Source organism: Aquarana catesbeiana, linkage group LG10, assembly GCF_042186555.1.
Source record: "Aquarana catesbeiana isolate 2022-GZ linkage group LG10, ASM4218655v1, whole genome shotgun sequence".
Classification (NCBI taxonomy): domain Eukaryota; kingdom Metazoa; phylum Chordata; class Amphibia; order Anura; family Ranidae; genus Aquarana; species Aquarana catesbeiana.
In genome coordinates, this window is record NC_133333.1 from 50,878,898 (window position 1) to 50,894,731 (window position 15,834).

The 15,834-nt window shown below is 42.7% G+C and overlaps 1 protein-coding gene across 1 annotated transcript in view; it reads left to right on the forward strand.

The window, feature by feature from the left end:
• Positions 1-15,834, forward strand: part of CLEC11A (C-type lectin domain containing 11A) — a 42,157-nt gene that overhangs the window by 16,335 nt on the left and 9,988 nt on the right. Inside the window, exon 3 of the mRNA XM_073602154.1 lies at positions 13,827-14,018. Within this exon, the coding sequence (XP_073458255.1) occupies positions 13,827-14,018 (192 nt within the window). The remainder of the gene's footprint in view (positions 1-13,826; positions 14,019-15,834) is intronic.

Below are 15,834 nucleotides of genomic sequence, written 5' to 3' on the forward strand. Positions count from 1 at the left end.
AGAGGACTGGAATCATCAGGTTGCATGACATGGGTTAGCAGGGTGGTGGTAAGGGTCCAGCAGAGCAGGGGATAGGGCTCAGTAGGTTGGAGGACAGGAATCATCAGGGTGCAGGACATGGGTCAGCAGGGTGGTGGTGAGGGTCCAGCAGAGGATAGGGCTCAGTAATTTGGAGGACAGGAATCATCAGGTTGCATGACATGGGTCAGCAGGGTGGTGGTCAGGGCCCAGCAGAGGATAGGGCTCAGTAGGTTGGAGGACAGGAATCATCAGGGTGCAGGATATGGGTCAGCAGGGTGGTGGACAGGGTCCAGCAGAGCAGAGGATAGGGGTCAGTAGGGTGGAGTACAGGGATCAGCTACCTGACAGCTGATATTTTTTGCTAAAAATACACTAAAATCATTATTTTCCTTCTAAATTGAAAAGATAAAACTGTATTGAGTTAATAAAGTTCTATGTATGAATGAAATCTTGGGGCTTACTCATGGGTACTGTGGTCTGTACAGTGTGGATCAATGTTTTTTTTTTTTTTATGTGGCTGGAGCTGTTTGCAGGCAAGCTATGTTATGGGGATGCAGCAGCTGTACAAAAACAGCCGTAGGTCCAAATTTGACAGGTGTGTGGGTGCAGGTGTATGTCTCCAACACGCATAGTGTGCATTTGGGGCCACTCACCTGCATAGCTGTCAAATTAGGCCCCCCTTAGATCCAGCCATGGTAGGTCCTATACAGAAGGAGGAAGAGGTGAAGGGGTTGATGTACATTTAAGATACAGTGGAGGATGGGGGTGGGGAAGTTAATGTGTAGATGTGCAGGATAAGGGATGTGAAGGATTAATAAATAGATTTACATAGCGACATAATAGGAGATCAGATGTGTAGGAGAAGAGGGGGGCATGAAAAGAAAAAAATAAATTTATATATATCTTTATATTCACAAAATGGGTGGATATATAGATGGAATAGCAGCTGCCATTGATCCATTCATTTCACATTTATAAATGACAAGGATTCTTCTCTTTCCTCTATTGTAAGAGTAATGGGAGTGTTAAACGCTGTAGACAGCAGTATCTACAATTGTGACTGGTCCAAAGATGTTCAGTAGTTTCTTCATTTTTGAGGGGCAACTGATGGTGTCTAAATCATTTTTTCTCTTTTGTCAGTTTTTGAGAGACCATTGTTTGAAAAGTTTTGCTAAAGCAAACATGTGGCCAATTTGGTCATAGCCAACCACTTCCTAGAAGACACTTTTTGTAAAGTGCTTGCCTTACCTATGCATTACTCAGTTTTGGCTACAGATTCCCTGTAGCCCGGGTTCACACATGTGTGTTGCAAATTGAAGCTCCGGTTTCATTGCGAAAATATAAAACAGTTGTTCAGAGGTTCCTCTGCGTTTTAGCTGCGGATTAGTGAGCAGGGAGAGGAGGGGAGGTATAGTGAGCTTTAGGAGAGAATTTGTGTTCAGAACAGAATGCATCTGTGAATCAGATGCGTTCCCATAGAAGATAATGGGCTTGTAATTTGCACCACAATGCCCAGAAAACACACAATTTTTTGTGCAATGCACATACCCTGTTTCCCCGAAAATAAGACCTAGCATGATTGTCAGTGATGGCTGCAATATAAGCCGTACCCCCCAAATAAGCCCTACCCTGTTTCCCCCAAAATAAGCCCTACCCTGAAAATAAGACCTACAAGGACTTTAACTAGGGCTTATTTGGGGGGTAAGGCTTATTTTGCAGCCATCACCGACAATCAAGCTAGGTCTTATTTTCGGGGAAACAGGGTATGTGAACCAGATGCATTCAAATGAATGCATTTTAAAATGTCCTGCGAATTGGATGCGGGGTAAGCCACATCTAATTCGCATAGGTGTTAACGGGGGCTTAAAGTGTACTACCTGAAAAATACCTTTTTCAAAACATTTGTTTTCTGCTAATCCATTCATTCATTACTATAAACAGCAGTGTGTGCATTTGTGATTGGTCATTGCAACAATCACAAGGTACATAGCCACTCAGTTTGGTTCGGTACTAGGGTTGCCACCTCATCCCTTTAAAAACGAACACATTAATTACACAGGTTCTGTGGGTGATTGAGGTGATAATTAAACTCACTTAGGGCCTTATCTGCATTAAATTAGCCTCAGAACCTGTGTAATTCATATGTGTTCGGGTTTAAAGGGATGAGGTGGCAACCCTACTCGGTACACAAGACTCACGGACGCATGGACTAACCACAGATTTCTGCAGCAAAGTTTAAAAATGGCACTGCAGAAATACCCATCAACCAATCTGCTGTTCAAAAACATACAGTGGTAGACAAGGGGTTAGGGATTTAATAACATTTATTAAACATTTCCAGTAAGAGCTTTCTTTTGGTCAGCAGTTAAACAGTCATAAATACATATGTATATACATAGAATGGAATGTGCAAAGATGAACAGCACTTTATAACAAACAGAAAACATATTTGACATAAAGGCGATATTTACTAAAACTGGAGGAGCGTGCAAAATCTGGTGCAGCTCTGCATAGAAACCAATCAGCTTCCAGGTTTTATTGTCAAAGCTGAACTGAACAAGCTGAAGTTAGACGCTGATTGGCTACAATGCACAGCTGCACCAGATTCTGGGTGCTCCAGTTTTAGTAAATCTCCCCCAATGTGACCTTATTACATAAGTAAAAGCAGCCCCAATGCACATAACTCTAAAAGAGAAACAAAATACTTACCTTCTCTGCCACCAATGCAGCTGAACGTATATCCATTACCAAAGACTTGTCCTGTAAAATCTGCTAGGAAACCAACACTTCCAGGAGGGTTGATCACTTGCGTCCCCCTGCACTGTTCAGTGGTTATTCCTGCTGACCTCCACATCACTACTGTGTACCGAAATGATGTGGAGGTCAGTGGGATAAAATAGTAAGTTCCACATTAAACAGGGAAGATTGACATCCCTGGAAGTGTCAGTTTTACAAGAGACTTTGGGGGGCAATTCTTCAGCAACGGAGAGACAATCGGTGGCATTGGAGAGGTAAGTGTTTGGCTTTTTTAAAATTTACAGATACATGATTTTGGTATTGTTACAAAATAGGTGGATCGCACATGCTACCAGGAAGAGATGTTTGGCTTACCTGAAGGTGCAGGGCCACGGTGCTGATGGGAAGATGCTGGAACAACCCTGATGACTACTGAGTGCTGATACAGGCTTAACTGATATAAGTTCAGATATAGAAAAACTAAGTCAAAGTTTGGCAAAGCAGCAGCAAACAGGTGCAAGGATGCAGGACACTTGGTTGTCTACCAGGGCAACAATAGGCAATATCAGAACGTGGTACCATGATGAATGATTAGGTAAGAAGGAAGGAAGGAAGGAAGGCAGGCAGCAAAAAAAAAAAAAAAAGACAAAAGGGTCAGGTAATTAGGCAAACCTCAGTTCAGGATATGAATGTTAATCACAGTGTGTCTATTATCAGGCAATGATCTGGTGCTGAATCACCAAGTCAATGGAGACAGGTGTAAGCACACACCTACGTCCTGCAATTTAGAGCATGTGATGTGCAAAGTCTCCGGCAGATGACAGCAAAACAATTGAAAAGACAACTGGCTGCATTAGTATGAGTTGTGCAAAAGATGGCGCATAGTTTGGGTCTCATTCACAAGAGGGATAAATCAGTGTAGAAAGTATCTTGTGATAAACTGCATTTGCGAGCCCTGGTGTGTGTGTGTGTGTGTGTGCAGACAGCCGTAGATGGGAATCCCGTATAAATCAATAACAGGCTCATAGTGACCGCAGCTGTCCATCAATGTTTGGAGGGAATTGTGTTTAAGGACAAATTATCATCCCTGAACCAAGCTGCTTGTATCCAGGGGCAATCAGTCCAAAATCGCAGGCTGCATTACATCCAAACACCAATGGACAGCTGTGGCCGATGTCAGCCTGTCATTGCTTTGTACCAGTGGCAGCTGGTGCTCAAAATCATCAATTGCAGTCACTGTGCCTTCAAATGCTACCACTGTGCCCAAACGCAGCCACTGTGCCCAGCAAACACTGCCACTGTGCCCATCAAATGCTGCCAGTGTGCCCATCAAATGCCCCCCAGTGTGACCCCCGTCCGCTTGCTTGGTGGGGCAGCAGGTGTCGGCGATGAGTGGGGTCCTCCATGCCTCTCCTGCCATCCTCATCTCCTGTCCTCTACTCCTGATAGGCGTCAGGAGTTTCAGCCAATCAGATGACAGGTAAAAGACCCGAGCACCTGATTGGCGGAGAGGCGGTTTAGTGTTAGGAAAGCAAATAGTCATTTGTTTTCTAACACAGCTGAGTGACCTGCGAGCGCCCAGCATGGCGCTCGCAGGACATCTTTTTTGACGCCTTTTAGAGCCTAAGGCTCTAATCAGGTGCTTCAAAAACACCCCCCGCCTTGGAACTTCAGGCGCCTGAATAGGGGGTGGCAGCAGCAGTCATAGACAGATTCATGCCACGCATGAATCTATCTATTGGTGATAGAAGGGTGGCAGGAGAGAGGGGGCGGCGCCCGTAATGCACGGGCAGCCACTGCTTTGTATGGGCTTCCTGGCTGCTGCCAAACACATATGAATTACACAGGTTCTAAGGCTAATTTAATGCAGAAAAGGCACCAAGTGGGTTTAATTACCACCTTAATCAGCCACAGAACCTGTGTAATTAATATGTGTTAGATTTTAAAGGGATGAGGTGGCAAACCTCACACCGCTGTCCACACACACCTGAGCTTATAGTTTTCTATCACACCAACTAGCCGTGTGAATGAGCTGCAAGAGTTTTCAATTATGTGGTATGGTCACGTTAACATTTTCTTATTCAGGTTACTTTTAACCTCCTGGCTAATGATTATTTCAGATTTTTGCGTCTCAAAGCGGTACAATTATTTATTTTGCATAGAAGTTTGGCGTTTTATATTGTAGGCCTGTAATTCTTAACAATAACACACTTAAATCTGTCCACTAAGAGTCTGGTAGATATCCCGGGTATGATGAAGTTTGAAACACAAAATCATAAATTATAATATAATAAATAAATATAAATAATTATAAAAAATAATAATATAATAATAATAAAATAAATTTCCCCACAATTCACTATCGCTCAATTCTGCAAGTGTTCTAATTTATTATCGCTGTTTTCTAGCTGGTCTAAAACCACTTTTGACATAAAGGGACACTTTTTGGTTGCTATGGACAATCTCAAGTTTCCAGGCAGAAAGAACAGTATATATAACATAAAACTACATGCAGGGCATTGGACAAAGCACTAGGGACAAAAGAGATGTGAAATGATTTCATACAGTACTGTAATCTGTAAGATTACAGTACTGTATGTGTTATGATTTTTCACTTTTTTGAATTTGCCGCCAGACTCCGCCCCCATGCATCGCAACGCTCTCAGGGAACGGAGCCTGACACACAGGACATCGGGGCGGAGGACAGAGCCTGCGGACACAGCGGGGGGACATCGCAGGTAAGTATACCGCACCGGGATCCTGAGATGTAATCATGAGTGTGGCTCGGGGTTACCGCTAATGGTGCTGAAATTTAACCCCGAGCCACACTTGGGAAAACCGCCAGGGAGGTTAATTAGATATAGTACTGGGTAAAATAGTAAGTCTGTCACACCTTTTGTTTGGAGCTTTGGACCTACTCTTGTTTTCTCTATGTCAGGTGGGTAGCCTGCTCATTTTCCAATTTGAGTTTTGGCACTCAGTGTCTCCAAGGACCTGGCCTAGAAAACCATGATTTGACCCAGTCTTCAAGAGGCTGGCTTGCAAAATAATGCCCATCATCGCACAAAGCCACCCTGCACATGTGCTTCTTAATGCTTGGTTTACCCCTACAGGTGCGACCAAGCACGGGCGCTTTCCCACGCGTAGGGCAGTCCATTCATTTCAATAGGCTGCCCTGCGCACAAGAAACACAGAAATGAAGTTGCATAGTTGGTGAGGTTGAAAAAAGACACAAGTCCAACCTGTGTGTATGATTATATATCAGAATTACATTGTATATCCCATATGTTGTGGTCATTCAGGTGCTTATCTAATCTCTAGTTTTTGAACCTATCGACGCTCCCCGCTGATACTACCGCCTACGGAAGGGAATTCTACATCCTTGCTGCTCTTACAGTAATGAACCCTCTACGTAGTTTAAGGTTAAAGTGATTGTAAAGAACGTACCACATGTGTGCTATCGTCGCGAACGTTAGTGTGAGAGCAACAATTCTATCCCAAGAACTCCTCTGTAACTCTAAACAGGTAACCTGTAAAAAAATCATGCGTTGCCTATGGAGATTTTTAAGTACCTACGTTTGGCGCCATTCCACAAGTGCGTGCAATTTTAAAGCGTGACATGTTAGGTATCTATTTATATATACTGTATATGCGTGTTTTTTTTATTTTAACACTGAACATAATATATATACATCATATACAGTGCGTATAGAAAAGAATCCCCCCCCTTTAAAATAATCACATTTTGTTTCTTTTCAGCCTGAAATGAAGATAGGCACATTTTTTGTTTTATGTTTTTACTAGTGCAACTTATAACATTCAAGTGAAAGCTATAAAACCAACATATCAGAAATATTAAAAAAAAAAAACAGAATCACTGAATTGGAAAAAGGATCACCCCCGGTTATGTCAGTATTTTGTTGATACTGTAGTTTTCTTTTTCTGATATGTTGGTGTTATACTTTTCACTTTGATGTTATAGATTGCTTTAGTAAATACAGCTGGATAAAACAAAAACGGCCTGTCTTCATTTAAGGCTGCAAAGCAACAAAAGGTGATTATTTTAAAAGGGGGTGATTATTTTCTATACTCACTGTATATACGGTATATTACAAATCAACTAGGTTTAGATAAAACATTGACATATATTGATAAGATTATTTACACCAAATTACTTTTAGATTTACATTAATTTAAAGAAAAACATTGAAAAACATATAACATTTTTTAATGTTGCATGCACCATTGACATAGCCCAGCCGCAATGGTAAAGTGTTAACATTTCCCGGATTGACTGAAGCTGGGCAGTGTGGGACGATGGAGCCGTTGTCAGGGATACATCTGTACAATGTATATTTGTCCCTAGTAGATATAACAGTCGGTAGCTGTGTTCCAGTCTTCAGGTGGTAATCTCAGTAAGGCAGACAGGAAAGGCCCCAGTGGCGTTTATACAAGACCGGGAACATTCAGCGACTCACCTTCCTTACAAAACTCACCAGGACTCCAAGAGCAAACCACAGAGCCAACAGCCTAGACTCTGAGGTCATAAGCATCTGTTAAGCCGCGAGCAGAGATAAAGCCGCATTCTCAGTATATTTCTATTTCTACAGCTAAGCTGAGAAAAAGCAGAGTTTGGTTTTTCAGCATGGGTTGTGGAATTAAATATTTACTTTAGTAGTTCCACATCATCTGCTTATTAGAGAGCGTAAACGGGGTTTAGAGTGATGCTCATGTATGTCAACTGTAGGGCCTATCAATAAAATTCAACAAACTGAATCTAAACTATAGGAAACAAATCACAATGGTTTGGCTATAATTAATAATATATTTAAACAAGTAAAAAAAAAAAAAAAACACTCTCTAGACCAGCCAATCTAAACTAGGGTTCCTCCAGAGATGGCTAGGGGTTCCTTGAGTTGTGGGTAACTGACCTCCCATCTGATGGTGACTGCAGAAGTGGCATTCTGGCCACTATTGTAAGGGGGACATTCGTCCCTCTGAATACCACCAATGTAAAGGGGCATTTTCCTAATAACTCCCAATGGACTAATCTTAACAAGAGTTATAAACAAGGCCAAGGATAAATCCAAGGAAAAAAACAAGTTTAACTTACCGACCAGCCCGCAGACAACCAAGTGAACCTGTCTAACAGTATGCGTTAAAAGCAGGGGTTTAGTCTGCACACATTTGCAAATGCATGCGTAAGCCACAGAGCCTCGTCAAGGCACCCTGGTATCTGTGGAATCTTAATAAGAGCTCCCTGAGACCTGAAAATTAGTTTAACCACTTGCCGACCGCCTAACTGGGAAAAATACGTCATTTGTTTGCCGTTGAATACAGGGGTTATGGCTGCAGCTAGATGCCATAACCCTGGTATTTTCTTTTCCCTTTAGGTGTCGAACTTTCAGATAAAAGTGATCCCTGTAGCAGATTTGCTGTGGGATCACTTTTAAAAGTGGCAGGAGGGGTGCCCCCCCTTCCGCCCCTTTCCCGGGCTTATGTTACCAATCGCTGTGCCCGGGAACCATCTGGTGCAGGGGGTGGTTTGCCATAGAGATAAGCGATGGAAAGATGTGCGCTGCTCATCTCTACGCCCTTGGAGGACCAAAGTGACGCCATGACGTCCCTTCCGGTTCCCAGGCCATGTGAACTTGGCTTTTTTTTTCTTAAAGCAAAAGATAATTTATTTATTTTTTGATCTTTTGCTTTTAAGAGTAGAGGAGAGATGTGGGGTCTTTTAGATAAAGAGGACCTGTTATGCTGTATTGTTATTGCAAGGGATGTTTACATTCCTTGCGATAGCAATAAAAGTGATCAATTTTTTTAAAATTACAGTGTAAAAATTACTACTTGGCGATCATATCAGGAAGTGGGAGCGGGTACCTATCAAAACCAGGTACCCACTACCCCCTCCCCCCAAAAAAGTGCCAAATGTGGCAATGGAGGGGGTGGGTGCGGAACTTCCCCTTTTGGATGGATCTCCGCTTTAAGTGATTAAGGGTGCCTCTGGGGTAAAAAATTTGAAAAAGGCTGCTCTAAACCATGGAGGGTGGAAGTGTGAGTAATGCTGCGTACACACGATTGGACTTCTCGTCGGAAAAAGATATGATGGCTTTTCCAACGGGATTTCGCTCAAGCTTGCCTTGCATACACACGGTCACACAAAAGTTTGCGGAACTTTTGACCGTTAAGAACGCGGTGACGAACAACACTACGACGAGCCGAGAAAATTAAGTTCACTGCTTTCGATCATGCATCGAATTGTTTCCGAGCATGTGTAGGAATTTCGCGCGTTGGAATTGCTACAGACGATCGCATTTTCGGATAAGAACTTTTACTTTTTCCGACCGAAAAATTGAGAACATGGAGGAATTCGGCCAGCAAAAGTCCGATGGAGCATACACACGGTCGCATTTTCCGACCAAAAGCTCTCATCGGTCTTTTGCTGGCCGAATTTCCGATCGTGTGTAGACGGCATAAGAGATTAATACTGAACATCTTGGAGCACTTTAATGTTAAACTAAAAGCTAAAAGGGAACATCTACATTCATTTAAATGGTATTTCAACTTTTGCAGTCCAATTTGAGAAAACCCCCTATACAGGTATGTTTGTTATGTGTTTCCATTTACACGGTATACTGTACCTACAGTGCCATGCAAAAGTATCCACCCCCTTGGCTTTTTACCTATTTTGTTACATTACAGCCTTTAGTTCAATGTTTTTTTTTAATCTGAATTATATGTGATGGATCAGAACACAATAGTCTAAGTTGGTGAAGTAAAATTAGAAAAATATATACATAAAACTAGTTTTCAGAAATAAAAAACTGATAATTGGTATGTGCGTATGTATTCACCCCCTTTGTTATGAAGCCCATAAAAAGCTCTGGTGCAGCCAATTACCTTCAGAAGTCAAATAATTAGTGAAATGATGTCCACCTGTGTGCAATCTAAGTGTCACATGATCTGTCATTACATATACACACCTTTTTGAAAGGCCCCAGAGGCTGTAACACCTAAGCAAGAGGCACCACTAACCAAACACTGCCATGAAGACCAAGGAACTCTCCAAACAAGTAAGGGACAATGTTGTTGAGAAGTACAAGTCAGGGTTAGGTTATAAAAAAATCTCCAAATCTTTGATGATCCCTAGAAGCACCATCAAATCTATCATAACCAAATGGAAAGAACATGGTACAACAACAGCAAACCTGCCAAGAAACGGCCGCACACCAAAACTCACGGACCGGGCAAGGAGGGCAATAATCAGAGAGGCAGCACAGAGACCTACGGTAACCCTGGAGGAGCTGCAGAGTTCCACAGCAGAGACTGGAGTATCTGTACATAGGACAACAATAAGCCGTACGCTCCATAGAGTTGGGCTTTATGGCAGAGTGGCCAGAAGAAAGCCATTACTTTCGGCAAAAAACAAAATGGCACGTTTTGAGTTTGCGAAAAGGCATGTGGGAGACTCCCAAAATGTATGGAGGAAGGTGCTCTGGTCTGATAAGACTAAAATTGAACTTTTTGGCCATCAAAGAAAACGCTATCACATCACCCAAAGAACACCATCCACAGAGTGAAACAAGGTGGTGGCAACATCATGCTGGGGGGATGTTTTTCAGCAGTCGGGACTGGGAAACTGGTCAGAGTTGAGGTAAAGATGGATGGTGTAAATACAGGGATATTCTTAAGCAAAACCTGTACCACTCTGTGTGTGATTTGAGGCTAGGACAGAGGTTCACCTTTCAGCAGGACAATGACCCCAAACACACTGCTAAAGCAACACTTGAGTGGTTTAAGGGGAAACATGTAAATGTGTTGAAGTGGCCTAGTCAAAGCCCAGACTTCAATCCAATAGAAAATCTGTGGTCAGACTTAAAGATTGCTGTTCACAAGTGCAAACCATTTAACTTGAAGGAGCTGGAGCAATTTTGCAAGGAGGAATGTGCAAAAATCCCAGTGGTAAGATGTGGCAAGCTCATAGAGACTTATCCAAAGCGACATGGAGCTGTGATAGCCGCAAAGGGTAGCTCTACAAAGTATTGACTTTAGGGGGGTGAATAGTTATGCACATTGACTTTTTCTGTTATTTTGTCCCATTTGTTGTTTGTTTCACAATAAAAAAAAAAACATCTTCAAAGTTGTGGGTATGTTCTGTAAATTAAATGATGCAAATCCTCAAACAATCCATGTTAATTCCACGTTGTGAGGCAACAAAATACGAAAAATGCCAAGGGGGGTGAATGGGTGAATACTTTTAATTTTTTTTTTTTTAGTTTTAGATGTTTCTAATGAGAAGGTGTTATGGCTAATTTTAAGGATTTCTGTTTATGTCCCTGCACAAAGTGAGCTATACCTCATTACCATACAATGCAGGAGGGCGTTTTCTAAAATTTTAACCCTTTGTTAGGGCAGACAGTGTTCCAATCTAGTTTACAACTGACAGTGAAGAACTGCAAACACAGTCATTACAGAGTTAATTATGGTAAACTTTACTCCGCAGCCCCTTCCTAAACATTACAAAGCAGGGACAGCATCTAAGGATCTTTAATCAAGCAAAAAGCACTTGACTGCATCTGAGCACCACAAACAAAAAACGTTATTTACTGTAATTCATTTTTGAGATTCAAAGCAAACTCCCCCATCCATCCATGTCTCCATCCTTTATTTTGCCAAGAAATCACTTTAAAAAAAAAAACCCTAGCATTTCTAGCTGCTGCCATCTTGAGTAAGGGCAGATGATCCATGTAGCATCTGCTTCCTGGAATCCATCTTCCCTAAGCTCAGGCATGCAGGCATGAGGGTGTGCTTAGCTAAGAAAACTAAGAAAACTTTTTTTCTCACTTTGGACACAGTATGGAATGGTTAAAACCCCTATCAGGTTTGTTTTTTACATCTGGGTCCCATTAGGAAGATTTTGCTTCACTTCCTGTGTCCATGCAGTCACTGCCCCACAATTGACATGCATAGGACTGCCTACATGGGGATGCACAGAACACCTGTGCATTCCCATGCAGGTACAGTATACATGGTCTCGCACAGGCATATGCTGTATGTTGCATATGCCATGTGAACAAGGCCTTAAAGTTCATTTTGGATAGAGCAAGGGAGGGTTATAACCCCTGTGAGATTTTTTTTTCACCATCTGTGTCCCATTTTGAAGATTTACCTTCACTTCCTGTCCCATAGCCAAACAGGAGGTGAGAGGAAATCCTTGCATATTGTGCATAGTGGTTGTAAAGTCTTGTTTAAAAAAAAAAAAAAACAAACGTCATATTTACCTGCACTGTGCAGTTGGTTTTGCACAGAGCAGCCGGGATCCTCCTCTTCTTGGGTCCCTCTTCACTGCTCCTGGGCCCTCCCTCCTGCCGGGTGCCCCCACAGAAAGCAGCTTGCTATGGGGGCACCCAAGCCAAGTCACAGCTCCGTGTTTCCATTAAGACACGGCGCCCCGACCCGGCCCTGTCCCCTCTCTCCCCTGATTGGCTAACTGACTGTGATTGACAGCTGCGGGAGTCAATGGCGCCACTGCTGTGTATCCCAATCAGGAGGAGAGTCCAGGAAGGTTCAGACACTCGTCGACATCGCTGGAGAGAAATGGGGCTCAGGTAAGTAATTAGGGGGTGCTGGGGAGGCTGCCACACACAGAAGGTTTTTTTTTATCTTAATGCATAGAATGCATTAAGATAAAAAAAACTTCTGCCTTTACAACTCCTTTAAAGAAATCCCTTGAGGACCCCCAGGCCACCAGGTCCCCATTGGAAGATTTTCCATATATTAGTTTTCTGGGGGCAACCCAAAATTTGGGATTTTCTTTACTTTCAGTGATAATGGTAAACAGGACAAATCATGATGGTGAATCTCCTTAACCGGTTCCCGACCGGCGCACGCCAATGTACGCCAGCAGAATGGCACGGCTGGGCAAATGGGCGTACCTGTACGTCCCTTTAAATTTGCCGCCGTGCCATCGTGTGCCGGCTGGGACCTCTGTGAGTCGGGTCACGGGTCCCGCGGACTCGATCGCCGCGGGTATACCCGCGATCGCCTCACGCAGAGGAAGAACGGGGAGATGCTAATGTAAACAAGCATCTCCCCATTCTGCCTAGTGACACCGTCACTGATCTCTGCTCCCTGTGATTAGGAGCAGAGATCAGTGACGTGTCACATGTAACCACGCCCCCCCACAGTTAGAATCACTCCCTAGGACATACTTAACCCTTACACTGCCCCCTAGTGGTTAACCCCATCACTGCCAGTGTCATTTACACAGGCATCAGTGCATTTGTATAGCACTGATTGCTGTATAAATGACAATGGTCCCAAAAATGTGTCAAAAATGTCCGATGTGTCCGCCATAATGTCGCAGTCACGATACAATAATGGCTGATCGCCGCCATTACTACTAAAAAAAAAAAATAATAAAAATGCCATAAAACTATCCCCTATTTTGTAAACGCTATAACTTTTGCGCAAACCAATCAATAAACGCTTATTGCCATTTTTTTTTTTTTTTTACCAAAAATATGTAGAAGAATACGTATCGGCCTAAACTGAGGGAAAAAAAAATTTTTATATATATTTTTGGGGGATATTTATTATAGCAAAATGTAAAAAATAATGCGTTTTTTTTTTCAAAATTGTTGCTATTTTTTGTTTATAGTGCAAAAAATAAAAACCGCAGGGGTGATCAAATACCACTAAAAAAAAGCTCTATTTGTGGGAAAAAAAGGACGTCAATTTTGTTTGGGAGCCACATCGCACGACTGCGCAATTGTCAGTTAAAGCGACGCCGTACCGAATCGCAAAAAGTGCTCTGGAAAGGAAGGGGGTAAAATCTTCCGGGGCTGAAGCGGTTAATGGAAGCAATACAAACTCACAGGGATTCAAATCCCTCTCCACTCTATCCAAAACTAGTAAAAAAAGTTTTGTCTTTAGTTATACTTTAATGTAATCAGACCGGGAGAATGTATAATGCTTTATCTGCAAAACATTTGCAGCAACACATGATTGATAGTACCTAAGTATTTTTTTTCCTCATGCTAGCTTTTCTTTTATTCTCTATACAGTGTCTAGACTGAGCGGCATTGAATCCGCTATCCATCGCCTCAATGTCCAGTTCTATGGTCTGGATGTGAAAGTGTCGCAGATGTATCAGAGTCTCTCTAAGATGCGGAATAAGCTCAGTGAAGCAGATGATGCCATCACCACTGTGTCAGAAATGAATCTCAGGAACCAGAGACAGATTGGACAGATTGAAGGTAGGAATGCCAAGCAGGAACATGTGTTCGGCTGTTGTTTATCAAGCTAATTTCTTGTTTTTAATTATGATTTTCTCCACATTTCTATGGGAGACTCTCTTTTATATGCTAAATAAAATGTTATTTTTCAGTTATGCATAACTGACAGCAACGGTGCAGCAAATGGTGTAGACAAAGCCCACCGGGCCCTCTGACCCTAGGCAATGACCCTGAGCAAAGTGTTCTCATCTCTTTACCACTTATTACAAAAATGAAAGCATCATTAAATCTTCTTAATTAGAAGATTAATTTTGTGTGTGCTGTTTTTAAACATATTTATTAATAAGTCAGTCCTGAAAGGGATTTTGTCATGAACCACAGAGGCAGTTGGACATGTTTCCCTAAGGCTCCATTCACACTTGTGGGGCTTGTCATGCAGCTTTGGACATCAAAGTCACATGATAAGATGTTTCCCATGTTTTCCAATGATAACCATTCATATATGTGCGACCTAAAGTTGCAGCAACTTCAAAATAGCTAATGCACTACTTTGGTCTGACTTTAATGCAACTTGAAGGCCATAGACTTGAATGTTAACCCTCAAAAGTTGCATGAACGTCATACCTGAATGCTATGCAATACAACAGTTGTGCAAAAGTTGTCCATTATCACTTGTCAAAGCCAAAGTCATATCCAAGTTTCAGTCCAAAGTCAGTGCAACTTTGGAGTAGAACAAGTTTGAATGGAGCCTAAAAGTTCCAACACATACAACAGATTCAGCTTGTTCTCATTTGCGCCACATTAAAGAGGAAGTAAATCCGGATGGGTTTTACTTCCTCTTTTGCTCCCTGCAAAGCCTGCAAATTAAAAGCATAATGGGCTAGTATGCATCGCATACTAGCCCATTATGTGACACTTACTTCAAAGGAATCCATCGCTGTTCCCTGTGCAGGCTGCGTCCATCTTCGCCCCTCTTCTTTCCAGGGGCCACGGACTCCGGCTCTGTGACTGGCCGGAGCCGCGTGACTCCACTCCCGCGCGGGAGCTGTCAGTAACAGCACACGCTGGGGAAGAAACAGCACCGAGGTCCGTTTCTTCACAGCGCATGAGCCGATTATATCATCAGCGCACTGCAAGTGAAATATCTCCTAAACGGCGCACGTTTAGGAGATATTTCCACTACCTATAGGTAAGCCTTACTCTAGGCTTACCTATAGTTAAAAGTCAGGAGGGAGAATTTACAACCACTTTAATAATGTGTCGCTATCCCTACAACAAATTCAAAAAGAGTTACAGCAAATTCACAGATAAGCAAACTGGTGGTAATTAACACAAACTCTAATAATTGGCTTACAGAGACATGCCACACATGTCTGCACTGGATAGCTGCCACAAGTGCGAGAGCTTTCTGCTTAGGGTTTGGAGGTTGCTAGGACACTGGAAGCCACCAGCCTCCTAGGAATCAATAAGGCATCCCCATCCCTGACCCTACACAGCTGTCAGAGAGTCCCTGGCCAACAGCTGAATGTTCTCACTAATGTCATTTCTCAAATATGACCATATTAGGTCAATGAGGGGGAATATGAATGGGGCCAGGCATGCATTATTCATTGCTAGGATGCTGTCGGCTGCATAGCCAACATTCTAGCAACCAAGGATGCTGTTAGGCCTGGGGTCTGAACATACACGAGGGATGGAATGTCCAGTATGGACACTCCAGCCTCAGTACCGTTCCCAACCATGCCTCCATGCAATAAATTCATGTACTTGTTGTTTCTGGCAGGCACATGAATCTGTCACAGGGACCAATAATTGTTGTGCAGAGACCGGGCACATT